This window comes from Somniosus microcephalus, chromosome 11 (genome assembly GCF_052327205.1).
Source record: "Somniosus microcephalus isolate GS21.2 chromosome 11, FLI_Smic_1.0, whole genome shotgun sequence".
NCBI lineage: Eukaryota > Metazoa > Chordata > Chondrichthyes > Squaliformes > Somniosidae > Somniosus > Somniosus microcephalus.
In genome coordinates this window covers 212,018,035-212,044,432 of record NC_140997.1, presented here as the reverse complement: position 1 = coordinate 212,044,432, position 26,398 = coordinate 212,018,035, and the positions used below count along the sequence as shown (strand labels likewise).

At 44.9% G+C, this 26,398-nt stretch overlaps 1 protein-coding gene across 2 annotated transcripts in view; it reads left to right on the top strand.

The window, feature by feature from the left end:
• The first annotated feature begins 6 nt into the window (after positions 1–6).
• The window catches only part of nek4 (NIMA-related kinase 4), a 48,837-nt gene continuing 22,445 nt past the window's right edge, over positions 7–26,398 (top strand). For both annotated transcript variants that reach the window (XM_086001838.1, XM_086001837.1), the window contains exons 1-6: positions 7–292; positions 16,824–17,090; positions 17,737–17,934; positions 18,557–18,664; positions 24,930–25,084; positions 25,933–26,071. In XM_086001838.1, the coding sequence (XP_085857964.1) occupies positions 206–292; positions 16,824–17,090; positions 17,737–17,934; positions 18,557–18,664; positions 24,930–25,084; positions 25,933–26,071 (954 nt within the window). In that variant the 5' untranslated portion in view covers positions 7–205. The remainder of the gene's footprint in view (positions 293–16,823; positions 17,091–17,736; positions 17,935–18,556; positions 18,665–24,929; positions 25,085–25,932; positions 26,072–26,398) is intronic.

Below are 26,398 nucleotides of genomic sequence, written 5' to 3'. Positions count from 1 at the left end.
GCTGCAGTTCCAAGCCCGGCCCTGTGGTGGCGCCGCCGGGCCCGCCGTTCCCGTTGCCTGGTGATGGTGAAGCGATGTCCGTCCTCCGTCCTGTTTCTCGCCGGTTTGCTGTAACCCGAGTCGGGTGAGACATGAACGAAGACGCAGCGCAGGTGGGCGCCGAGAGTCCGTGGCCTCCTGCACAGCCCTAGCGGCGGTGAGCGGCATGGAGCGCTACCTGGTCATCAGGACAGTGGGCAAAGGCAGCTACGGGGAGGTGCAGCTGGTGAGACACGGGAAGGACGTGAAACAGGTAAAGATTGGGCGGCAGCGAGAGGCCTGGCCCAGGGGGCTCCTCCACACCAACAAAGGCTCTGTCTCTGGGACTGTAAACCCAGCAGCTCTGGGCCCAATGGGCCAAAACAGTGAGCCTGAAACCGCTCAAAATCAGGCGCTGCGAATATAGTCTAATCTCAATCCTTAATTTAACTCCCAATTGAGGCTCATGGAATAGGTGGGTCAGTGGCAGCTGGGATAAGGAATTGGCTTAAGGACAGAAAACAGCGAGTTGTGGTAAATGGCTGTTTTTCAGACTGGAGGATGGTAGGCAGTAGTGTTCCCCAAGGGTCAGTGCTGGGGCCACTGCTTTTTTTGATATATATAAATGACCTGGATATTGGAATACAGAGTAGAATTTCTAAATTTGCTGATGACGCCAAACTTGGGGGTGTGGGAAACAATGAGGATGATGCCAACCGACTGCAACAGGACATAGAAAGGCTAGCAGAATGGGCAGACAAGTGGCAGATGGAATTTAATACAGAGAAGTGTGAGGTGATGCATTTTGGCAGAAGGAACAGGGAGAGGCAATATACACTTAATGGCACAGTTTTAAAGAGTGTGCAGGGACAGAGGGACCTGGGAGTTAATATGCATAAGTCCCTGAAGGTGGCAGGACATATTGAGAGAGTGGTTAGCAAAGCATATGGGATCCTGAGCTTCATAAATAGAGGTATTGAGTACAAAAGTAGGGAAGTTATGCTGAATATTTATAAAGTGCTGGTTAGGCCACAACTGGAGTATTGCATCCAGTTCTGGTCACCACACTTTAGGAAGGATGTGAAGGCCCTTTAGAAACATAGAAGATAGGAGCAGGAGTAGGCCATTCGGCCCCTCGAGCCTGCTCCGCCATTCAATGCGATCATGGCTGATCATCCAAATTCAGTACCCTGTCCCTGCTTTCTTCCCATACCCCTTGATCCCTTTAGCCTTAAGAAATATATCCAACTCCTTCTTGAATATATTTAATGAATTGGCTTCTACTGCCTTCTGTGGTAGAGAATTCCACAGGTTCACCACTCTCTGGGTGAAGAAATTCCTCCTCATTTCTGCCCTAAATAGCTTACCCCTTATCCTTAGACTGTGACCCCTGGTTCTGGACTCCCCGACCATCGGGAACATCCTTCCTGCATCTAGTCTGTCTAGTCCTGTCAGAATTTTATAAGTTTCAATGAGATCCCCTCTCATTCTTCTAAACTCCAGCGATTATAAGCCCAATCGACCCAATCTCTTCTCATACGTCATTCCTGCCATCCCAGGTATCAGTCTGGTAAATCTTTGCTGAACTCCTTCCATGGCAAGAACATCCTTCCTCAGATAAGGCGACCAAAACTGCACACAATACTCAAGATGCGGTCTCACCAAGGCCCTGTACAACTGCAGCAAGACATCCTTGTTCCTGTACTCAAACCCTCTCGCTACGAAGGCCAAAATACCATTTGCCTTCTTAACCGCCTGCTGCACCTGCATGCTTACCTTCAGCGACTGGTGCACAAGGACACCCAGGTCCTGTTGCATTTCCCCTTCTCCCAATCTATTGCCATTCAGATAATCTGCCTTCCTGTTTTTGCGACCAAAGTGGATAACCTCACATTTATCCACGTTCTAGTGCATCTGCCATGCTTCTGCCCAATCACCCAACCTGTCCAAATCATCCTGGAGTTTCTCAGCATCCTCCTCACAGCACACACGCCCGCCCAGCTTTGTGTCGTCTGCAAATTTGGAGATATTACATCTAGTTCCCTTGTCTAGATCATTAATATATATTGTGAATAGCTGGGGTCCAAGGACCGATCCCTGCGGTACCACACTAGTCACTGCCTGCCACTCGGAAAAAGACCCGTTTATTCCAACTCTTTGCTTTCTGTCTGCCAACCAGTTCTCTATTCAAGTCAATACCTTGCCCCCAATCCCGTGTGCCTGAACTTTACACGCTAATCTCTTTTGAGAGGGTGCAGAGGAGATTTACCAGAATGGTTCTGGGGATGGGGGATCTTAGCTACAAGGACAGGTTGGAGAAGCTGGATTTGTTTTCATTAGAGCAAAGGAGGTTGAGGGGTGATTTAACAGAGATGTACAAGATTATGACGGCTTTGGATAGGCTAGACAGGGAAAGGCTGTTCCCAATAATTGATGGTACAAGGACTAGGGGACACAGATTTAAGGTTTTGGGCAAGAGATACAGGGGGATGTGAGGAAAAACTTTTTTACGCAGCGAGTGGTGAGGACCTGGAATTTGCTGCCGACGGAAGTGGTGGAAGTGGAGACACTCAATGTTTTCAAGGGGAGACTGGATAGGCACTTGAGGGAAATAAACTTGCAGGGCTACGGGGATAGAGTGGGGGAATGGGACTGACTGGATTGCTATACAGAGAGCCGGCAGGACTCGATGGGCCGAATGGCCGCCTCCTGTGCCGTTTTACTCTGTGAGAAGGTTGTGGGTTCAAGTCCCTCTCCAGAGACTTGCGCTCAAAAATCTAAGCAGACACTCAGTACTCCACTGTCGGAGGTGCTGTCTCTTGGACAAGACATTAATCTGAGCCCCGTCTGCTCTCTCAGGTGGATGTATAAGAATCCATGGCACTATTTTGAAGAAGAGCACGGGAGTTTTCCCCGGTGTCCTGGCCAATATTTATCCCTCAATCAACATCACTGAGACAGATTAACTGGTCATTATCACATGGCTGCCGCGTTTCCAACATTAAAACAGCGACTACATTTCAAAAAGTACTTTGTTGTCTTTGGGACGTCCGGTGGTTGTGAAAAGCGCTATATAAATGCAAGTCTTTATTTCTCTGTGACTCTCGGTCCCGGTCCGACTCTCAGCCCTCGGTCCCGGTCCGACTCTCGGCCCTCGGTCCCGGTCCGACTCTCGGCCCTCGGTCCCGGTCCGACCCTCGGTCCCGATCCGGCCCTCGGTCCCGGTCCGGCTCTCGGCCCTCGGTCCCGGTCCGGCTCTCGGCCCTCGGTCCCGGTCCGGCCCTCGGTCCCGGTCCGGCCCCCGGCCCTCGGTCTCGGTCCCGGTCCGGCCCTCGGTCCCGGTCCGGCCCTCGGTCCCGGTCCGGCCCCCGGCCCTCGGTCCCGGTCCGGCCCCCGGCCCTCGGTCCCGGTCCGGCCCTCGGTCCCGGTCCGGCCCCCGGCCCTCGGTCCCGGTCCGGCCCCCGGCCCTCGGTCCCGGTCCGACCCCCGGCCCTCGGTCCCGGTCCGGCCCCGGGTCCCGGTCCGGCCCTCGGCCCCGGTCCGACCCTCGGCCCTCGGTCCCAGTCCAACTCGGGTTAACATCTCAACTGAAAGATGGCACCTCCGACAATGCAGCACTCCTTCAGTATTGCAGAGAAGTGCCAGCTCAAATGATGTGGTCAAGTCTCTGGACTGGCACTTGAACCTCCTGACTCCAGGAAGGTTACCACTGAGCCACGGCCTATAGTTCCCACTGTTGCTAGGCTTCCGTTTATATTAAAGGCATTATACAATTTCAGGTTGATGCATGAAAAATATTTACACTGTTCAAATGGACTCGGTGTCTGTGCCACCATGGGCCAGAATTTGCCGTCAAAGTAACAGTGAGGCTAATGGCGCTCGCTGTTATTTATGTGTAAATGGTACAGAAACTTTAGGCGAGGAGCAGATGCGTGCTTAAACGGGAAATCCAAAAGGTTCTGTCTGAGTTGTGCCGCGCTGCCATTAGCTTTTTGAAAACGGCATTTCACTGTCTGCCTCACCATTGACCTGCATTGAATGTCGTGGAGTTGCTGTATTTGTGCGATAGATAAGAATTAAACGCGCTACAGATATTTAGGGCTGGTGACTGGTAGCGTAAGTAAGTACCCTTTTAACGATGTGGTAATTGTTAATTACTGCCAATCAACCTCCCTGGCACTGAAATTCAATTATTACAAGTGTGGCGCCTCATTCATTCAGGTTTTGAATTTTTCAGGGCGATTTTTTTAAATATCAAATTTTATATTAACATTTTTTTCTTCCTTTCTGTCTTTTTCTCTCTCTCGCTCTTACTCCAATCTTTCTTTCCCTCTCTTTATTTCTCTTTCTCTACCTGATTTGACATTGAATTCACCCCCTTCTCATTCAACTTCCTTCTCAGTGTTGATTTCCCAATCCCTAAATCTGATGGGTTAAGGAGATACCCTGTTGGTTGCCCTGTTCACTCAGGTCCCAGATGCTCTGTTTCCCTCGCGCTGTTATCAGCTCACACTTTCAACAACTTTGTGGGCAAAAGTGTTTGGAGCTGAAGGGCGTGGGGCAGAGGCAGACACCATTAGATGCTCTGCTACAGCAACATCTGGCCCATTGTGTTTTCCAAGGTGTAGAAATGCTTGCACTGTATCTGCAGACAATCGATTATATTTTTTCCATAAATGTATTTTTTGTATACAATGAGTACAGTGACATTAACTTTACAGTCATTGGCCCGGAATTTGCGGTCAGCGGCAAAGCAAAGGTGTTCGCCGCTGGCCTGGAGATAGCAGCCCCACAAAGATCTCACAGTCTCCATGGCGAGAAGTTTGCCTTTCTCGACACGTAGAATAGTGGAGAATCCCTAATGCGAGCTGCTGTGATGTCAATTAGCTGTCTAAGCAGCCAATCACAATGCAGCGTTCTCAGACAAGGAACCAGGAAGTGAAGAAGTTGCTTTTATTCAGACTTGTTAAAAATGTTAGAGAGAGCAAAACAAAGATTGGGGCTCTCACATGAGGAAAAGGTAAACCTGAAATAAATATGAACAAACTTTTAAAAAGTATAATTTTTTTTTAAGTTTCTTAAAAATTGTATTTTTGATCGTTATGGAGAAATTTGACACTCCACAAAATTAAAATTAGTTTTTCAGGGCCATAACATTTGTTTAGCAGTCACTGTGCTGTTAAAAAAAAACCATTACACCTAATCCAACAAGGCCTAACATTTAATGGGGTGTTTAACAGTGATATTACCGCAGAAAAGCTCAAGTTTTCTTCTGTTTCACTGATTTCCCTGATTACATGGATTGCCGGCTATGGGGGGTGGGGGAGGGGGGTGGAAGGGGCACAGTACAGCCAGTGTCGGAGCAGCGAAAGACCGACCGCAACTTCAGGATTTCTACATTTAGATGCGCATGTGCTAAATCCTGAAGTTGCAGTCAGTTTCAAAGGGGTAATAACAGCGAACACCGTTAGCTCAGTTATTACCCACTGCGAATACCGGGCCAATGTCTCTTCAAGTGTGCAATAAACTTCTTATGTGGACTTGGTTGCAGTTGAATATAGAAAATGTCCTATTTCTGTAAAGTCTTGCTCTATGTCCAGGGTACTATTATATCAGGGTTAGTTAATATGGAAGATAATGAGACCTTTTAGTGCACATTTGTCGAGATTTCTGTTGAATGCGAACATACTGAGTGCTGAACATCAACTTGTATTCAAACACATCAGAATAATGCAGAGTTCATTTTAATAGTTTGCTTTGATGGTTGCAGTTATATAAACACTTCACTATTCCAGTGTCTTTGCACAGACAATAGAGGTGGTTTTATGACAGCTTCAAGCAACCCTGTACTACTGTAAAGATATTCGTTGTAAAGTGGAGTGGACGTTGCTGCTGCCTGTAAGCACACTGAATGACTGCTATTTATACAGTGTCTGTGAGCACAGTGCTCAATTGTCAAGTGTCTTTTTTATCTGCATTAGCCATCATTGACAAACAACTTGACTAAATAAATCAAAGCTGGGTTATTGCATAATGAAGGCGCTTGCTTGTGTAGATTGTTGTTTTATCAAACCAACAATTATTTTCTGGTATGAAACAGAGCCAAGTGTTAAAAGAAAGAGAGCCACAGTTTAAAAAGAATACCCATACCATTAGATCAGATTGAAAAATCAAACTCCAAGCGGTTTTACTTCTTTTTATTTGCTTCTGTTACAGTGCAGATATAGAAGAGTATCCATGCCCAGAATTATTTACAGCACTGTTGAACTGTTCAAAAAGAGCAGGGCAGATAACAGAGCTAACAAGTCCAGTGCACTATCAGCAACTGGAGTTTTTAACATACTGTTAGCAAATCGCAGTTTCAATCTTTATTCACAGTGCTGCACCATTAGAGGATTTGTGCATGAGGTGCTGATTCCCTTTGGGCGCCACTTCTACTGATGTAATTCTACTGAACAGAGTGGATGGGCTCACGTTCGTGGTATATAATTGTCAAATCTATCTCTATACATATGATAAAAGTCTTGTGCAGCACACTTGCACCTGATTGACTCAAATGTCGTATTCATAGAACGACAACAACTTGTATTTATATAACACCTTTAACGTAGCAAAATGTCCCAAGGTGCTTAACAAGAGCGATATCAATAAAAAACATTTTTGACACCAAGCCGCAGATGGAGATATCAGGACAGATGACCAAAAGCTTGGTCAAAGAGAGAGGTTTTAAGGAGCATCTTAAAGGATGAGACAGAGATAGAGAGGCGGAGCGGTTTAGGGAGGGAATTCCGGAGCTTAGGTACAAGGCAGCTGAAAGCACGGCTGCCAGTGGTGGAGCGATGGAAATCAGGAATGCGCAAGAGGCCAGAATTGGAGGAGTGCAGAGATCTTGTAGGGATGGAGAAGGCTATAGAGATAGGAAGGGGGCGAGGCCAGGAGGGATTTGAAAACAAGCATGAGGATTTTAAAATTGAGGCGTTGTTGAACCAGGAGCCAGTGTAGATCGGCAAGCACTGTGGTGATGGGTGAACGAGACTTAGAGCGAGTTAAGATATGGGCAGCAGAGTTTTGGATGAGCACAAGTTTATGGAGGGTGGAAGATGGGAGGTCGGCCAGGAGAGGATTGGAATAGTCCAGTCTAGAGGTAACAAGGGCATGGATGAGGGCTTCAGCAGCAGATGAGCTGAGGCAGGGTTGGAGTCGGGCAATGTTACGGAGGCGGAAGTAGGCGGTCTTGGTGGTGGAGCGGATATTGTGGTCTGAAGCTCATCTCGGGGTCAAACACAACACCAAGGTGACGAACAGTCTGGCTCAACTTCAGACAGTTGCCAGGGATGGAAACGGTGGCCAGGGAATGGAGTTTGTACTGGGGCCCAAAGACAATGGCTTCAGTCTTCCCAATATTTAGTTGGAGGAAATTTCTGCTCATCCAATATTGGATTTTGGACAAAGTGCGACAAATCAGAAACAGTGAAGGGGTCCAGAAAGCTGGTGGTGAGATAGAGCCGAGTGTCAGCAACAAGTTGCACTGAACAGGTAGGGAAATTACCAGCAAACAAGTACAGGAAACTTTGTGCTATCCGGAGGTGAGCTATCCGGCAATCTGGAGCCACTGGCAAAAATCAGCAGCCGTTTTTTATTCTTTTTGTTTGTTTTTTTTGCTTTGTTTGAACAGTCAAGCTGTGCAAGGTCTGTAGCTATAGCAACAGCTTCAGCTACAGAGCTTTAGGGCCACACCCGAGTGTTTAGAAGCTGTTGCTAAGCAACAGTGTTTGTTGTCAAATACGGAGATAAGAATCTCCGTAGCTCTCAACATTAACTCTGGAGAGTACGGAAGTTTTGAGGCAACGGCAGCAGCTCGGTCCCGTGGGTGCCGGATAGCACAAAGTTTCCTGTAGTATCTTAAGAAATTGCAGTTTCTTTTAACGGACAGACTTTTTGAGCAACGTGTGGAGTAGTAGAACAGGTCAAATATCAGATTTCTACCATGACTTAAACAGATAGGCCAAGTTAAACACAGCTCCACCTTAGCAGCAGACAGCTGGCTTCAAGGCAGTTCCTTGACCCCAATTAGGAATGGGCTAGTGAAATGTAAACACTCCTCTAGTTATTATATGAATACACTGTACGTGAGTTGGTATATCATTCACTCTTATAAAACAGCACATCCTCCAAGTTGCTGCAAAAGAACCACTTGGAGCTTTAAAATTCCTTAGCTATTTTTTGTTGTAAAACCAGGATGCTTGTTCTTGTATTCTAAAGTAAGTTTTTACAAGAGTAATGAAAAACACAAGTACATAGTATTACTGTACATAGTATTTACAGCACAGAAACAGGCCATTCAGCCCAACAGGTGTTTATGCTCCACATGAGCCTCCTCCCATCTTACTTCATCTCACCTTATCAACACATCTCACCCTATCAACATACAGGAAACTTTTTTTATCCGGCACCGATGGGACCGGCGTGGTGCCGGTTTATCAAAAGGTCCGGGTTACAGAGAGGTATAGTAAAAGGTACAAGAGTCCCGTACACAGCAACAAATCCAGGCTTCCCTGTTGCTTAGCAACAGGTGCAGGAACCCCGGCCACAAGATCCAGGCGTCCCTGTTGCTTAACAACAGGTGCAGGAACCCCGGCCACAAGATCCAGGCGTCCCTGTTGCTTAGCAACAGGTGCAGGAACCCCGGCCACAAGATCCAGGCGTCCCTGTTGCTTAGCAACAGGTGCAGGAACCCCGGTTACACAGCCACAGATCCAGGAACGGCCACTAATATGAAGTAAAAATTACCTGAACCTACTCCTGAATTTTGCTGGTTAACAGAGATTTCTGGTTATTTAGGTGCCGGTAAATCGAGAGTTTCCTGTAGCAAACAATAATAATATACAATGTGTTCAGAAGTATTGGATTGGTAGATATTTACATACTGTATTTGTTATTTGTGGTATTTCTTATTAAACATACTTTGGGGTAAAATGTGACCCCACAGACTAGCATGAAAGCATTGTATGCATACTGAGTATAAGAGGGTAACTGAAAACTTCCTTTCATTATAATTTGACAAAAGGCATTAAAGAAATGTCATGTAAAGCGCAGTAAGTACCTGAATGTGATAGAGTTGATTTCAAAATAAATCGAATCAAGAAAGCAACTTATCTCCTATTTCATTCCTGAGTTAGCAGTTGAACATCCATAGCTTGACTCAGGTGAATCAGAGGTAGTATTATTAGTAATGTGCTGAGAGGCAATGAAGTTAGTCAGTAGTGAGATAGTGTTTTTAATTGGGTACAATTTCCCAGGAGCCAATCAAAAAAAGCTTTACCACTGCCCACATATAGATTGGAGAGGAGCAACGAGAATAGAGGAGGAGAAAGAAAGACTTGCATTTATGTAGCATCTTTCACCACCACCAACTTGGGAAAATTGATAAGCAATAAGGAATATGTTACACTCCTGGCTCAAGACTCAAGAATAGTTCAAGTATTAAAGCTCCTTTGTGAACCAGTGAGTCTTTACAGTGATTTGTGACCAGTTTTTGAATACAACCCTGTTGACTTTTCAATAGGAAATGTTTGATGGAATGGGGCAGTAAAAAAAAATCTATTTACTTTTCAAAGGTTAATTTTACTGAGGACTAGGTGGTGTACTCGTCTCCATAATATTCTTTCACCTTCCGGACCTAGAAAGAAAGACTTGCATTTATATAGCACCTTTCACGACCACCAGACATCCCAAAGTGCTTTATAGCCAATGAAGTACTTTTGAAGTGTAGTCACTGTTGTAAGAAACACGACAGCCAATTTGCGCAAAGCAAGCTCCCACAAACAGCAATGTGATAATGACCAGATAATCTGTTTTTGTTATGTTGATTGAGGGATAGATATTGGCCAGGACACAACAACAACTTGTATTTATATAGCACCTTTAACATAGTAAAACGTCCCAAGGTGCTGCACAGGAGTATTATAAGACAACAAATTTGACACCGTTCCACATAAGGATAAATTAGGGCAGGTGACCAAAAGCTTGGTCAAAGAGGTAGGTTTTAAGGAGCATCTTAAAGGAGGAAAGAGAGGTAGTGAGGCGGAGAGGTTCGGGGAGGGAATTCCAGAGCTTAGGGCCTAGGCAACAGAAGGCACGACCACCAAAGGTTGAGCGATTATAATCAAGGATGCTCAAGAGGGCAGAATTAGAGGAGCACACATATCTGGGGGGTGGGGGGGTGGTTGTGGGTCTAAAGGAGATTAGAGATAGGAAGGGGCAAGACCATGGAGGGATTTGAAAACAAGGATGAGAATTTTGAAATTGAGGCGCTGCTTAACCGGGAGCCAATGTAGGTCAGCGAGCACAGGGGTGATGGGCAAACGGGACTTAGTGCGAGTTAGGACACAGGCAGCCGAGTTTTGGATGACCTCAAGTTTACGTAGTGTGGAATGTGGGAGGCCAGTCAGGAGTGCGTTGGAATAGTCAAGTCTAGAAGTAACAAAGGCATGAATGAGGGTTTCAGCAGCGGATGAGCTGAGGTAAGGGCGGAGACGGGTGATGTTACGGAAGTGGAAATAGGCGGTCTTAGTTATGCTGCGGATATGTGGTCAGAAGCTCATTTCAGGGTCAAATATGACACCAAGGTTGCGAACAGTGTGGTTCAGCCTCAGACAGATGTTAGTGGGAGGGATGGAGTCAGTGGCTAGGGAACGGAGTTTGTGGTGGGGACTGAAAACAGTGGCTTCAGTCTTCCCAATATTTAATTGGAGAAAATTTCTGCTCATCCAGAACTGGTGCTAGCTTGGTACAGTTGGGGCCAGATTTTGCTGAAAAAATAACAGCTTCTGAACGACGCACACCGTTCTAAATGTGCAAATCGTCCAGCAACTTTTGGAGAGGAAGAGATACCCCGTGAATTGCGAATCGCCACAAGTTGCTGGACGATTTGCGCCGCTCTGCCATTAGCTTCGCGAAAGCGGCATCTCGCGCTTAACCTCCCCGTGAATTTCACAGAGTTGGTGCATTTGCTGGTTCCAATGACTGCCAGTTTATTGTAGTATAATAATGCCTCAGTTGTTTGTTTCCCTTCCTATGATATAAATGACCTAAAATAGGGATATCCAGACTGTCAAAACCAGTGAGTTGGCTGCATTATTTTGATGAACTGCAAGCCCTGATGCAAATTCACCTCCCCCACCCCGCCTCATACACAAAAATTCAGAGGCCCGACGCAGCAAAAGCAACAGCCCAAACACACAGAAATCACAACCTCCCATGCAAACAAAAAGCCACCACCCCCTCCCCTGGTAAGAACCTTGTACACAAAAATTCCAAGTCCCCAAATACAACAACAACAAGCCCTTATAACAACAGAAAATGTTGGAAAAACTCAGCAGGCCAGGCAACATCCATGGAGAGAAATTAGAGTCGACGTTTCGGTTGAACCCTTTTTCAAAACTGGAAAGGAAATGAAATAGATCGAAGGCAGGGCTGCGATAGAACAAAAGAAGTAAAGAGACATTAAGAGGTATTCAAAACCAGACGAGATGGTAATAGGACAAGAGGAGACAAAAGACGGCTCAGATTAGGTGTGAAGTGTACTGGCAGAATGAGAGACAGCTGCCATGTGGGAGAGAGAAAAAAAAGGAAAGGGGGGGGGAAGGGAAAACCCAAAACAAAGGGGTGCAAAAAAAAAAATAAGTAAAAATGTAACAGGGGCCGAGGTTATGATCTGAAATTGTTGAACTCGATATTGAGTCCAGAAGGCTGCAAAGTGCCTAATCGGAAGATGAGGTGCTGTTCCTCGAGTTTACGTTGAGCTTCTGTGGAACAATGCAAGAGGCCAAGGACGGTGAGGTCCGAGTAGGAATGGAGCGGTGAATTAAAATGACAGGTGACCGGAAGCTCGGGGTCCCCCTTACGGACTGAACGGAGGTGTTCCGCAAAGCGGTCACCCAATCTGCGTTTGGTCTCCCCAAGAGGAGACCGCATCGTGAGCAGCGAATACAGTATACTAGATTGCAAGAAGTACAAGTAAATCGCTGTTTCACCTGGAAGGGGTGTTTGGGGCCCTGGACAGTGGGAAGGGGGGAGGTATAGGGGCAGGTGTTACATCTCCTGCGCTTGCACAGGAAGGTGCCAGGCGAAGGGGAAGGGCTGTTGGGGGTGATCGAGGAGTGGACTAGGGTGTCTCGGAGGGAGCGGTCCCTACGGAATGCTGAAAGGGGAGGGGAGGGGAAGATGCGTTTGGTGGTGGGATCACTTTGGAGGTAGCGGAAATGGCGGAGGATGATCCATTGAATGTGGAGGCTGGTGGGGTGAAAGGTGAGGACAAGGGGAACCCTATCGTGGTTCCAGGAGGGAGGGGCAGGGGTGAGGGCAGAAGTGCGGAAGATAGAACAGACACGGTCGAGGGCCGTGTCAACCACGGTAGAGGGGAATCCTCGGTTGAGGGAAAAGGAAGACATGTCGGAAGCACTGGTGTGGAAGGTGGCATCGTCGGAGCAGATGCGGCGGAGACGGAGAAATTGGGAGAATGGAATAGAGTCCTTACAGGAGGCGGGGTGAGAGGAAGTGTAGTCCAGGTAGCTGTGGGAGTCAGTGGGCTTGTAGTGAATATTGGTCGATAACCTATCCCCAGAGATGGAGACGGAGAAGTCGAGAAAGGGAAGGGAAGAGTCAGAGATGGACCATGTGAAGGTGAGGGAAGGGTGGAAATTGGAGGCAAAGTGAATGAAATTGTCTAGTTCGGGGTGAGAGCAGGAAACGGCACCAATACAGTCATCAATGTATCGGAAAAAGAGGTGAGGGAGGGGACCTGAGTAGGACTGGAACAAAGAGTGTTCCACATATCCCACGAAAAGGCAGGCATAGCTAGGACCCATGCGGGTACCCATAGCAACACCTTTGATTTGGAGGAAATGAGTGGAGTTAAAGGAGAAGTTGTTCAATGTGAGAACAAGTTCAGCCAGGCGGAGGAGGGTGGTGGTGGATGGGGACTGGTCGGGCCTCTGTTCAAGGAAGAAGCGGAGCACCCTCAGGCCATCCTGGTGGGGGATGGAGGTGTAGAGGGATTGTACGTCCATGGTGAAAAGGAAGCGGTTGGGGCCAGGAAACTGGAAACTGTTAAAGTGGCGGAGGGCGTCTGAAGAGTCGCGGATGTAGGTGGGAAGAGACTGGACAAGGGGAGAAAAGATAGAGTCGAGATAGGAAGAGATAAGTTCCGTGGGGCAAGAACAGGCTGAAACGATGGGGCTACCAGGGCAGTCCTGTTTGTGGATCTTGGGAAGGAGGTAGAAGCGGGCTGTGTGGGGTTGGGGAACTATGAGGTTGGTGGCCGCAGGGGGAAGATCTCCAGAGGAGATGAGGTCAGTGACAGTCTTGGAAACGGTGGTTTGATGTTCGGTAGTGGGGTCATGGTCCAGGTGGAGGTAGGAGGAGCTGCTATGAATAGTGCTTGAATTATTTGACTCTATCAATAACATTAAGGGCAGCATTTTAAACCAGTTTAACCTCTTTTTATTCATCATCTCATTTACACAGCGATTTACTTGTACTTCTTGCAATCTAGTATACTGTATTCGCTGCTCACGATGCGGTCTCCTCTACATTGAGGTGACCGCTTTGCGGAACACCTCCGTTCAGTCCGTAAGGGTGACCCCGAGCTTCCGGTCGCCTGTCATTTTAATTCACCGCTCCATTCCCACTCGGACCTCACCGTCCTTGGCCTCTTGCATTGTTCCACGGAAGCTCAACGTAAACTCGAGGAACAGCACCTCATCTTCCGATTAGGCACTTTGCAGCCTTCCGGACTCAATATCGAGTTCAACAATTTCAGATCATAACCTCGGCCCCTATTACATTTTTACTTAATTTTTTTTCCCCACCCCTTTGTTTTGGATTTTCCCTTCCCCCCCCCCCACCCTTTCCTTTTTTTTCTCTCTCCCACATGGCAGCGCTGTCTCATCCTGCCAGTACACTTCACACCTAATCTGAGCCGTCTTTTGTCTCCACTGTCCTATTACCATCTCGTCTGGTTTTGAATACCTCTTAATGTCTCTTTACTTCTTTTGTTCTATCGCAGCCCTGCCTTTCGATCTATTTAATTTCCTTTCCAGTTTTGAAAAAGGGTTCACCCGAAACGTCGACTCTAATTTCGCTCCATGGATGTTGCCTGGCCTGCTGAGTTTTTCCAGCATTTTCTGTTGTTATTTTGGATTTCCAGCATCTGCAGTATTTTGCTAACAACAAGCCCTTCCCACTGTCAACACCAGTATCCTTCCCCTTCCCTCAAGCTAGAAATACAGGAAGATTTAGCATGGCTCTATAAACTTCCTGGGTCGGAGGGATGATTGCTGCAAAAAGGCTACTTCATGATTGGCCTCAATCCAGCAGCCAGGAAGCAGTCTCTTCTAATCTTCCAGGGCTGGAAAATTGAAAGAGCTGTAGCTGAGCCTTCCATCCAGCACCCCCCCCCCCCCCCCCCCGCTTCTTAATATTAAACCCACATTGCCAACTTCAACCGCATTAGTTTCAGCCCGCAATGCAACTACCCATAGCTGAAATTTGGTTTTGTGTGCATTTAATATGAGAAGAAGCAAGGGTTTGATGAAAGGAGCCCGCAGGCTGGATTTGGCCTGTAGCCTGTTTGTTGAACACTGTCCAACACAAATCTTTTTTTTTAACCACTTCAAAAGAGGGAGGGAGAAATTTGTGTGGGTTCCTCTATAATTTGCTGCTACTATTAGTTAGTGATCCCTCAACAGAAAGACTCTCTCCAAGGTGGGACCCTCCAATATTTGTATCTGAAGGCACTCCACTTTATAGCCTGGCTGGAGCTGCTGGAATTCTTCTCGTCACCCCCAGCGCCAATTGTATAGAAAGCCAGCTCTAATTACTACCATGCTGCTATGAATAGTGCTTGAATTATTTGACTATATCAATAACATTAAGGGCAGCATTTTAAACCAGTTTAACCTCTTTTTATTCATCATCTCATTTACACCATGGAGACTAAAACAAGCAAAAACCTAACCGTTGTCGCCAGTGTCCATGTACTGTATTTGCTGGAGGAAGTCTGTTCAAACCCCTTCAGTGACTCTCGATATGGTTAGAAGGAGAAGAATTGTGCTACTGGTTATTCTAACTTTGCAGAGTTAAGTCATATTGCATTGACATAACGTCCTATATAAAATGTGGTTCATTTTACAGAAATTCAGAGAGCCAACATAGCATAGGGGAAGGGTGTGCAAGTCTTTTGTCTTCATAGATCGCATAGGTCCGTATCATGGATTCTCAGGGACCACATATAACGTTTAAATTAAAATTCCTTTCATTTGCATATACCTCAAGTTGTTGATACAAACTGATCTTGGTGTTTAACTTTAGAATATATCCACCAATGGGGCAATAGGTGCCAAGAACAACCCTTTCCAAACCTCTAGTCCCACAAAATTCAAACCGGACAATCCAGCGACTACAAAATAATTGCAAGTAAGTCTATGGGCTTCGAGAGCTGGCTCGGCTCACAGGCTGCAGTTTGGGCATAGAGGGTTTCTGCCCTAAGGTGGCCATTTTATTTAACTCCTTTAAAGACAGCCATTTCCACCAAAATCAGAAATATAACTCTTTAGCAATTTGTTGATTTTTTTCATAGAAAACATTTCTCAATTTGTGTTATTCTAACGATTGCTTACATTTCTAGAATTGTACTTTTGACTGAAGTGTAAAGAAATTTGTTTTTGTGCATGGGTATTTTAAAGTTCAAATTTAAAAAATGTTCAGAGAATTGAAACTGCCAGAGATTAAGAAAAGTTATCAGTCTAATTACCCTCTTGCAGTACGTCTTGGCATTTTGTTTTAGCCCTAGATGAATCTCTGCGTTACTTATATTCCGGCTTGTTCGAATTCTTGCTTAAAGAACTTAACAATGAAAAGCTGAAAACTATATTTTTAAAAACCCACTTGTTTTGGTACCTGCAACTACCACAGCCCCCAGACAGATCTGCTTTAAAATGCTTTGATTCCACGACAATGCACTATGAAGAACCAGCAAGTAGTATCATTTGAACATTAGTAAAACATCTAATGGTGTATATCCAGTAAGTTTGTTAATTGTTTTTGGATTTAACTTGGTAACTCCACTCACTCATACATCTATCGATCTATCTTGGAAAAGTTCAGTTGGAGGCCCCTTTTAGCGATCTGATTGGTCTGTGGGAATCGAGATCTACACTCTGTCGTGTCTGTGCAAACCGTGTGGCTCTTAGGGGTGGGGACTTGCTACTACTGGAAGAGAAGAAATCCAGCAATTGCTCTGCTCCTGCCTCAACTTCATCGACCTTTGGCCACACATGTCCCCTTTGAGAGCCACTAAGCTCCAGCAGAGGGGGCAGGAACGTGGCTTGCTTTTACTTTCCATACTATTCCTGGCCTCCTGTTCAATCCCTCTTTCCCAGAACAAATCAAGAACTAACTCCACTCTCCCCACCAATGAAGGCCACCTCTGGTGCATCAGTTCTGGTTCCAGCCCAGACAGGTCCAACTCTTGGGTCCTCTGGGGACTGTGTGGGCCCAAGGCCAGAGTGAGCCCGAGGCCTTGTGATCAATGCTGCATGAATTCCATTAGTAGATGTAGGTATGATGGCTCAGTCGTCTCTCCTACCCTTTTCAACTTTGTGTCAGTGCTCCTTATAGACCTTTGCTCTTCACTTAGGTTCCTGAAATAAAGTGTTGCAACTAAATATGTAATGATTCTGAGAACCTAATAAAGTACAGTATTTCTAATTAATGAATGCCTCTGTTTATGATTGAATTTTCAGTATGTTGTGAAGAAGCTGAATCTAAGAAGTGCATCCAGCCGTGAGCGCAAGGCAGCAGAACAAGAAGCCCAGCTTCTATCCCAACTTCGACATCCCAACATTGTTACCTACAGAGAGTCATGGGAAGGGAATGATGGACTTTTATACATTGTGATGGGTTACTGTGAAGGTGGGGATTTGTATCACAAGCTGAAGGAACAGAAGGGCAAATTGCTTCCAGAAAGTCAAGTCGTGGAGTGGTTTGTCCAGATTGCTATGGCTTTACAGGTACAATTCTGTCGATGAACAAAGAAATAAGACAAGTTAAAAAGAGCAAAATGTAACACTGCACTGCAGTTGTTATGTTCACTGTTACTTCAATATGAGTTTTCTATTTTAATAAGTAATTGTTGGCAAGGCATAGCCCACGTTAAAACTAGAATGATTAAATAAACATTCAGCAACTGTACCTTGGAATTTTTTCTCCACTGGTATTTCACACTAAGTCTACATTAGAAAGCTATGTAACTTCTTTAAGGCAACATTTATTGAGTTTGTCAAAAAGAACATCTATAGCTGGGCAAATCCACCATTCAAATAATCATAAAAATGCAAACTCCCAATTTATCAGAGTGTTAAGTTAGATATGAGTGTTCGTCCACCAGTTTAGGTTTGTTTAGCAGTTTTTTTTCAAATGGGGCATTACAATTTTTGTCACTAAATTCTCTGTCTGACTCGAATTTTTAATTCATGCACAACTGGGATTTTGTACAGCACATTGCACTCGGGTAAATCATAAAGGGTAAAGGTACAGATGTTTGTGGCTTGAATGTTACAAGTGGTTATGTGATGCTTGAGTATCACAGTTGGAATGGAAACTATTTTATTGTGAGATGATGCCTCTTTAATGAGATCTGTGTATGTTTTGTTACAGTATTTACATGAAAAATGCATCCTGCACAGAGATCTTAAGACTCAAAACATCTTCCTAACAAAAACAAACATCATTAAAGTTGGAGACCTGGGCATAGCCAGAGTGTTGGAGAACCAGCATGATATGGCCAGTACTCTGATTGGAACACCATATTACATGAGTCCTGAACTCTTCTGTAATAAACCTTACAACTATAAGGTAGAGTGCTACTGTATAACTTTATTGTGCTTTTGGTTAGATCAGTTTTATGTTATAGGTTAAGTATACATTTTTCCTGTTTCTACAGAATTTACTACACACGGTGTGTGATTTTTTTTTTTCTCCTTTTAATATTCCCTTTTGTCTTGGGCAGAAGCTGTTCTGTAATACCTCGCCTATGTAGCCATTTTCATGTGTGAACCTGAACAATATCAGGAGGCTACTTGACTCCAGCTCACAGCGACTCCAATGCTATCCTTACCTGGCATCCACACACATGCACTTCCAGTTGGATTTGCTGGACAGAGATCAGGAACATGGTCTTTTATTTTTTCTATTTTCCATACCCTAGGGCGTGCTGAGACTAATTGTAGCTCAACTCCAATCTGCCTATCCGCTATCATAGCAGGAAAATTCCAAGTTCAATCCTGCTGTTAAGTGACTCAATATCTTACCACGTATTAGGTCGATTTTGCTGGCTCCACTCTGAACAGTGTGCCATAAAGTGAAGCTTTAAAGAATTATGCATAACAGAACAGATCTTTGCAGTGAAACTGTGGAAAGAATAAAAATTGTAACAGTATTGTCTGTCTTGTAAGCCTTTCTTCATTTTTCTGTATAGTCTGACGTTTGGGCCCTCGGTTGTTGTGCATTTGAAATGGCAACGCTGAAACATGCCTTTAACGCCAAGGATATGAACTCCTTGGTTTTCAAGATTATTGAAGGAAAGGTAATGTACATTCCATGATGTTTTTCTGTTTTCTATTAACCTTTATGCAGTTTACCAGTATTCAGCAGTTCAAGAAGGTGGCTCACCACCACCTTCTCAAGGGCAGCTATTATAAATGCCGTCCTTGCCAGCAGCTCCCACATCCTGAAAATGAATAAAAAGAATATTAAAGAAAGAACTTGCTCATATGTTGGTCACTGATAAAAGTCACTAAGGATAAGCTTTGAGAAACAAATTAAAAGTCATGAATTTATAACTTGTTTAAGTAATGCAAGATTAGAATAATATTTATAATTTGTATCTTTGTCTAATAGAATATCTGCCGTTTGTGTTCATGAGTGATTTATAGTCCAAGTAGTTTCAGTCTAATTGGCTATAGATAGAATATACAGGAAAATAGTGCTCGTGATTCATGTCTAGATTTATAAGTTTCTGCTTTGAGAGGCACAGGATTGAGGTTAGAGATGAAAGCGCCTTGCTGGTGGAGTGGGAGATTATTTTTAAAAGTATTGTGCAGTATGCCTTTGAAGTATGTTGGTTGCAAATAATGTAAAGAAAAGTCATGTTTTTCTTTAAATTTTACTGAGCGCTTTCTAGCTTAAAATATTACAAGTAGTACGGTAAAGCAAAGAATTACATAGTCTGCCCAACAAAACATTGTACCAAAGCAGAGTCTATACAGTTCTTCATACATTTTGTGCTGCCAACATGGAAAAAGTAATACACATGTATCTAGCCATAGTCCAGCCATACCTCTGTACAGCAGTCAGAACCCCTTTCAGGGACAAAATTAAGGCATTGGCTTCTCTCTTTTAAAAAACTTTTAGGTCCTCATGCATTCTTTTACAGTTAATTGAGCTGCTAGGAGGCATGTAGAGGCAGCCATTGACTCACCTATCTAAGTGTACTTCTTTGTAGACGCACCTGGCCTCTAATGATAGCCTGGTCAGGAACTTTGATGTTCGGGAAAATCTGAAAAAAGAAGTAAATTTGTGTCCTCGCACTAGGTACAACAGTATGTTGGTGCACCATGAGCCCACCTTATTAATATTTTATTTTTAAATACTTAACTTACATTGATGTGACTGGAAGGCTGTTTCCAGTGGGGTTCCGCAGGGTTCAGTACTAGGTCCCTTACTTTTTGTGATATATATCAATGATTTAGACTTCAATGTAGAGGGCATGATTAAGAAGTTTCCAGATGATACAAAAATTGGCCTTGTGGTTGATAGTGAGGATAAAGCTGCAGACTGCAGGAAGACATCAATGGACTGGTCAGGTGGGCAGAAAAGTGGCAAATGGAATTCAATCTGGAGACATGTGAGGTAATGCATTTGAGAAGGGCTAACAAGGCATGGGAATACACAATAAATGGTAGAATACTGAGAAGTGTAGAGGAACAGAGGGAGGTTGGAGTGCATGTCCACAGATCCCCAAAGGTAGCAGGACAGGTAGATAAGGTGGTTAAGAAGGCACACTTTGCTTTATTAGCCGAGGCATAGAATATAAGAGCAGGGAGGTTATGCTTGAACTGTATAAAACACTAGTTAGGCCACTGCTAAAGTACTGTGTACAGTTCTGGTCACCACATTACAGGAAAGATGTGATTGCACTAGAGAGAGTGCAGATGTGTTTTATGAGGACGCCCCTAGGACTGGAGAATTTTAGCTATGAGGAAAGGTTGGATAGGCTGGGGTTGTTTTCTTTGGAACAGAGGAGGCTGAGGGGAGACTTAATTGAGGTGTATAAAATTATGAGGGGCCTAGATAGAGTGGATAAGAAGGACCTATTTTCCTTAGCAGAGAGGTCAATAACCAGGGGTCATAGATTTATAGTAATTGGTAGAAAGATTAGAGGGAAGTTGAGGATAACTTTTTTCACAGCAGAGGGTAGTGGGGGGGGTCTGGAACTCACTGCCTGAAAGGGTGGTAGATGCAGAAACCCTCACCACATTTAAAAAGTACTTGGATATGGTCTTGAAGTGTTGTAACCTAGAGGGCTGCAGACCAAGAATTGGAAAGTGGGATTAGGCTGGATATGTATATTTTATAACCAATCTAAAAAATAAAAATTGTTGATCTATGATCAAATTAATCACACATTTACTTTTTCTCTACATTAAAGTAATGTATTTGGGAGCGAAGATAACCATGGCAATCTTTATTGTCAACCAGAAGCAAACTGCCAACAAGTCTTTTCGGCCGGCACAGACACGATGGGCTGAATGGCCTCCTTCTGTGCCATAAATTTCTATGATGTGCGGAAAAGTGATCTCATAGAGTCATACAGCACAGAAAGAGGCCCTTAGGCCCATCGCGTCCGCGCCAGCCATCAAGCCCTGTCTAATCTAATCCCATTTTCCAGCACTTGGTCCGTAGCCTTGTATGCTATGGCATTTCAAGTGCTCATCCAAATGCTGCATGAATTTTGTGAGGGTTCCTGCCTCTACCACCCTTTCAGGCAGTGAGTTCCAGATTCCAACCACCCTCTGGGTGAAAAAGTTTTTCCTCAAATCCCCTCTAAACCTCCTGCCCCTTACCTTGAATCTATGCCCCCTTGTTATTGACCCCTCTACTAAGGGGAAAAGTTCCTTTCTATCTACCCTATCTATGCCCCTCATAATTTTGTATACCTCAATCAGGTCCCCCCTCAGCCTTCTCTGCTCCAAGGAAAACAACCCCAGCCTGTCCAGTCTTTCTTCATAGCTGAAGCGCTCCAGCCCAGGTAACATCCTGGTAAATCTCCTCTGCACCCTCTCCAAAGCAATCACATCCTTCCTATAGTGCGGCGACCAGAACTGCACACAGTACTCCAGCTGTGGCCTTACCAGAGTTTTGTACAGCTCCATCATAACCTCCCTGCTCTTATATTCTATGCCTCGGCTAATGAAGGCAAGTATCCCATATGCCTTTTTAACCACCTTATCTACCTGTTCTGCTGCCTTCAGGGATCTATGTACATGCACACCAAGGTCCCTCTGATCCTCTGTCTTTCCTAGGGTCTTACCATTCATTGTGTATTCCCTTGCCTTGTTAGTCCGTCCAAAATGCATCACCTCACACTTTTCAGGGTTAAATTCCATTTGCCACTGTTCCGCCCATCTGACCAACCCATCTATATCGTCCTGTAGCCTGAGGCTTCCCTCCTCGCTATTTACCACCCCACCAATTTTCGTGTCATTGCGAACTTACTGATCATACCTTTTACATTCACATCCAAATCATTAATGTAGACCACAAACAGCAAGGGACCCAGCACCGATCCCTGCGGTACCCCACTGGACACAGGCTTCCAGTCACAAAAACAACCTTCCACCATCACCCTCTGCCTTCTGCCACTAAGCCAGTTTTGGATCCAATGTGCCAAGGCACCCTGGATCCCATGGGCTCTTACCTTCCTGAGCAGTCTCCTATGCGGGACTTTATCAAAAGCCTTACTGAAATCCATGTAAACCACATCCACTGCACTACCCTCATCCACACACCTAGTCACCCCCTCGAAAAATTCAATCAAATTGGTCAGACATGATCTTCCCTTGACAAAGCCATGCTGGCTACCCCTAATTAATCCTTGCCTCTCCAAGTGGAGACCTTCTGTCCCTCAGAATTTTTTCCAATAATTTCCCTACCACTGATGTTAGGCTCACTGGCCTGTAATTCCCTGGTTTATCCCTACTACCCTTCTTGAATAATGGTACTACGTTAGCTGTTCTCCAGTCCTCTGGCACACCCCCTGTGGCCAGAGAGGTTCTGAAAATTTGTGTCAGAGCCCCTGCAATCTCCTCCTTTGCCTCACATAGTAGCCTGGGATACATCTCGTCCGGGCCTGGGGATTTATCCACTTTTAAGCCTGCTAAAACTGCCAGTACCTCCTCCCTCTCGATGCTAATATGTTCAAGTATATCACAGTCCCCCTGCCCGATTTCTATGTCCACATCGTCCTTCTCCATAGTGAACACAGATGCAAAAAATTCATTTAAAACCCCACCTACATCCTCTGGCTCTACACACAGCTTGCCACTTTGGTCCCTAATGGGCCCTACTCTTTCCCTAGTTATCCTCTTGCCCTTAATATACTTATAAAACACCTTAGGATTTTCCTTTATTTTGCTCGCCAGTGTTATTTCATGGCCCCTCCTCACTCTCCTAATTTCTTTTTTAAGTATCCCCCTGCACTTTTTATACTCCTCTATGGCTTCCTCTGTCTTTAGTCCTTTGTATCTGCCAAAAGCCCCCCTTTTTTTCCTAATCCATTCTCATATATCCCTTGACATCCAAGGTTCCCTGGGCTTGTTGGTCCCACTCTTGACCTTTACGGGAACATGTTGCCATTGTATTCTCTCGATTTCCTTTCTGAAAGACTCCCATTGCTCCGATGTGGATTTTCCTTCAAGTAGCTGATCCCAGTCCACATCGGCCAGATCCTGCCTTATCATATTAAAATCGGCCTTCCCCCAATTTAGAACCTTTATTTCCGGTCCATCCTTGTCCTTTTCCATGACTACCTTAAATCTCACCGAATTATGGTCACTGTCACCAAAGTGCTCACCTACTAACACTTCTACCACTTGCCCGGCCACATTCCCTAGAATTAGGTCCAGTACCGCCCCCTCTCTTGTAGGACTTTCTACATGCTGGCTCAAAAAGCTCTCCTGTATGCACTTTAAGAATTCTGCACCCTCTAAGCCTTTCACACTCTGACTATCCCAGTTAATATTAGGGAAGTTGAAATCCCCCACTATAATTACCCTATTATTTGCACACTTCTCTGAGATTTGCCTACATATCTGTTCCTCTATCTCCCCCTGGCTGTTTGGGGGCCTATAGTAGACTCCCAGCAAAGTGCTAGCCCCCTTTTTGTTTTTAAGTTCAACCCATATGGCCTCATTAGAGGAACCTGTTAATATATCATCCCTCCTTACAGCAGTAATTGTCTCCTTAATTATATTGCGACACCCCCTCCTCTTTTACCCCCCTCTCTGTCTCGCCTGAAGATTCTATACCCCGGAATATTGAGCTGCCAGTCCTGCCCCTCCCTCAACCATGTCTCCGTGATAGCAACAATATCATACTCCCATGTGTTCAGCAACAACTTCAGTTCATCCACCTTATTTGTAAGACTCCTTGCATTAAAATAAATGCCATTTAGCCTTGCCCTACTCCCTTGTGCCGTTACATATTTGCTCTGCCTTCCAGTCTGACTTATTTTTTCCTCTATATTTGGCTGTACATCACCCCCTATTATAGCTCCACTCTGTATCCCATCCCCCTGCCAAGTTAGTTTAACCCCCCCCCCCCCCCCCCCCCGAACAGTGCTAGCAAACCTCCCCGCAAGGATATTTGTCCCGTTCTGGTTCAGGTGCAACCCATCCGACTTGTACAAGTCCCACCTTCCCCAGAAGCAGGCCCAGTGATCCAGGAAACCAAAGCCCTCCCTCCTGCACCAACTCTTTAGCCACGCATTCATCTGCTCTATCCTCCTATTCCTATACTCACTAGCACGTGGCACCGGGAGTAATCCAGAGATTACAACCTTTGAGGTCCTGCTCTTTAATCTGCTACCTAGCTCCCTAAATTCTTGCTGCAGGACCTCATCCCTCTTCCTACCCATGTCATTGGTCCCAATGTGAACCACGACCTCTGACTGTTCACTCTCCCCCTTCAGAATGCCCTGCAGCCGTTCAGTGACATCCTTGACCCTGGCACCAGGAAGGCAACAAACCATCCTGGAGTCACGTCTACGGCCACAAAAACGCCTATCTGTTCCCCTTACGATAGAATCCCCTACCACTATTGCTCTCCCACTCTTTTTCCTCCCTTCCTGAGCAGCAGAAGCACCCCTGGTGCCAGGAAGTTGGCTGCTGCTGCCTTCCTCTGGTAAGTCATCCCCCTAAACAGTATCCAAATCGGTATACCTGTTTGAGAGGGGGATGGCCACAGGGGTCCCCTGCACTACCTGCCTGCTTCTACTGCTCCGCCTGATGGTCACCCATTTCCCTTCTGCCTGTGCAGCCCTTACCTGCGGGGTGACCAACTCACTAAACGTGTTACTCATGACCCTCTCAGCATCGTGAATGCTCCAAAACTCATCCATCCGCAGCTCCAGCGCCGCAATGCGGTCTACTAGTAGCTGAAGAAAATGAGTGTATGATAAAAGTGAGAATACCAGCTTCAAAATGAGCAGTAGAACTTAGAAGATACATGAGACTATATATTTAGAATAAAATGATATGGAGACTTCTGCATAATATTGTTTTCTTGTGTAGCTGCCACCTATACCAAAGGAATACAGTGAACAGCTGGAAGTGCTGATAAGTAGCATGTTGAGCAGAAGGCCTGAGGAACGGCCAGATGTGAAAGCCGTTCTCAGGAAGTCATACATCAAGAGTCACATTGCCTTGTTTTTGGAAGCCACAAAAGCGTATGTATATTTTATAACTAACGTAAAAATAAAAATTGTTGAATTAAATCTTTGATCAAATTAATCACACATTTACTTTTTCTCTACATTGAAGTAACTTATTTGGGGGCGAAGATAACCATAGCAATCTTTGTCAATCAGAAGCAAACTGCCGACGAGTCTTAGTAGACTCGATGCGAAACATGTTCAACCAATGCAGAGGAACAGTGAACAAAGCCAATGAAATATTGAATTACATAGCCAAAACAGAATATCAGTAAGAGGAAGTCATGACCAAAACTGTACAATGCTCTGTTTAGACCGCACCTTGAATACTGTGTCCAGTTCTGGTTGCCGAAACACGAGGGGAGCATTCAAGTACTGGAGGCAGTCTATGAGACTGATCCCTGGTGTCAATGGTCTGAGTTATGAGGAAAGACTAGACAAACTTGAGCTATTCAGTCTGTAAAGGAGTTGTGTGCGAGGTGATCTCACAGAGGTATATAAGATAGCTAAGGGATTGGAAAAATTGCAAGAGTATGAGAAGGAGACACTGGTTTAAACTGGTAAAAGATACATTTGAAACAGATGTCAGGAAATTCTTCTTGACACAGTGATCTACATTTTTATATATATAGATAGTCTTGTGATCAACAATAAACTTTCAGATAGAGTAGTGGAGGTGAAAGCCCTGAAAGCATTTAAGAAACAATTGGATACTGAAACGGGGAGATTCTAGATTCTTTCTGTGTGGATGAATTTATACAGGACGAATGGCCATTCTCACCCATAACTATCTTGTGATATTGTGCTTATTTCTGGTGTATAGTTGTTGACATTATTTGAAATACTATTTTTATATATTATAGGAAAGCTATAAAGACACGTAAGAAAACCTCTTTAGAATCTAAACCCGTTATTGCTTCTACTGTGACATTAAAGCATGAGTCAGAGCGTGAATCTGGGGACCCTTTGCAGGACTTGGACCCCACCAGGAAATATATAAAGGTCAGGAGCAAGTACTGAGTAGTGCCCTGGTGAAAATTTATGGTATTTTTTCAGTTTAATATTTTAATCATTAGTCTAATTATTCTGTGCACCAATATGTTGCCTGCAGAAACTTCTGATATTTTTCATTCATAAGATGATACACCTGTTTTCTCTACATTTGCCTTTACTTTCCTTTCTTTATGAAAGTATTGTTGCAATGTTGTTTTCTCTCTGGTGCTCTCACTTATTGGCCCCTCCCACGCCATACACCCTCTGGTGTCCAAGGGCAGTGCTGACAGCCACCTCAAAGGCCATGCTCAATGCTGCTCTGGGCCAGCCAGCAGG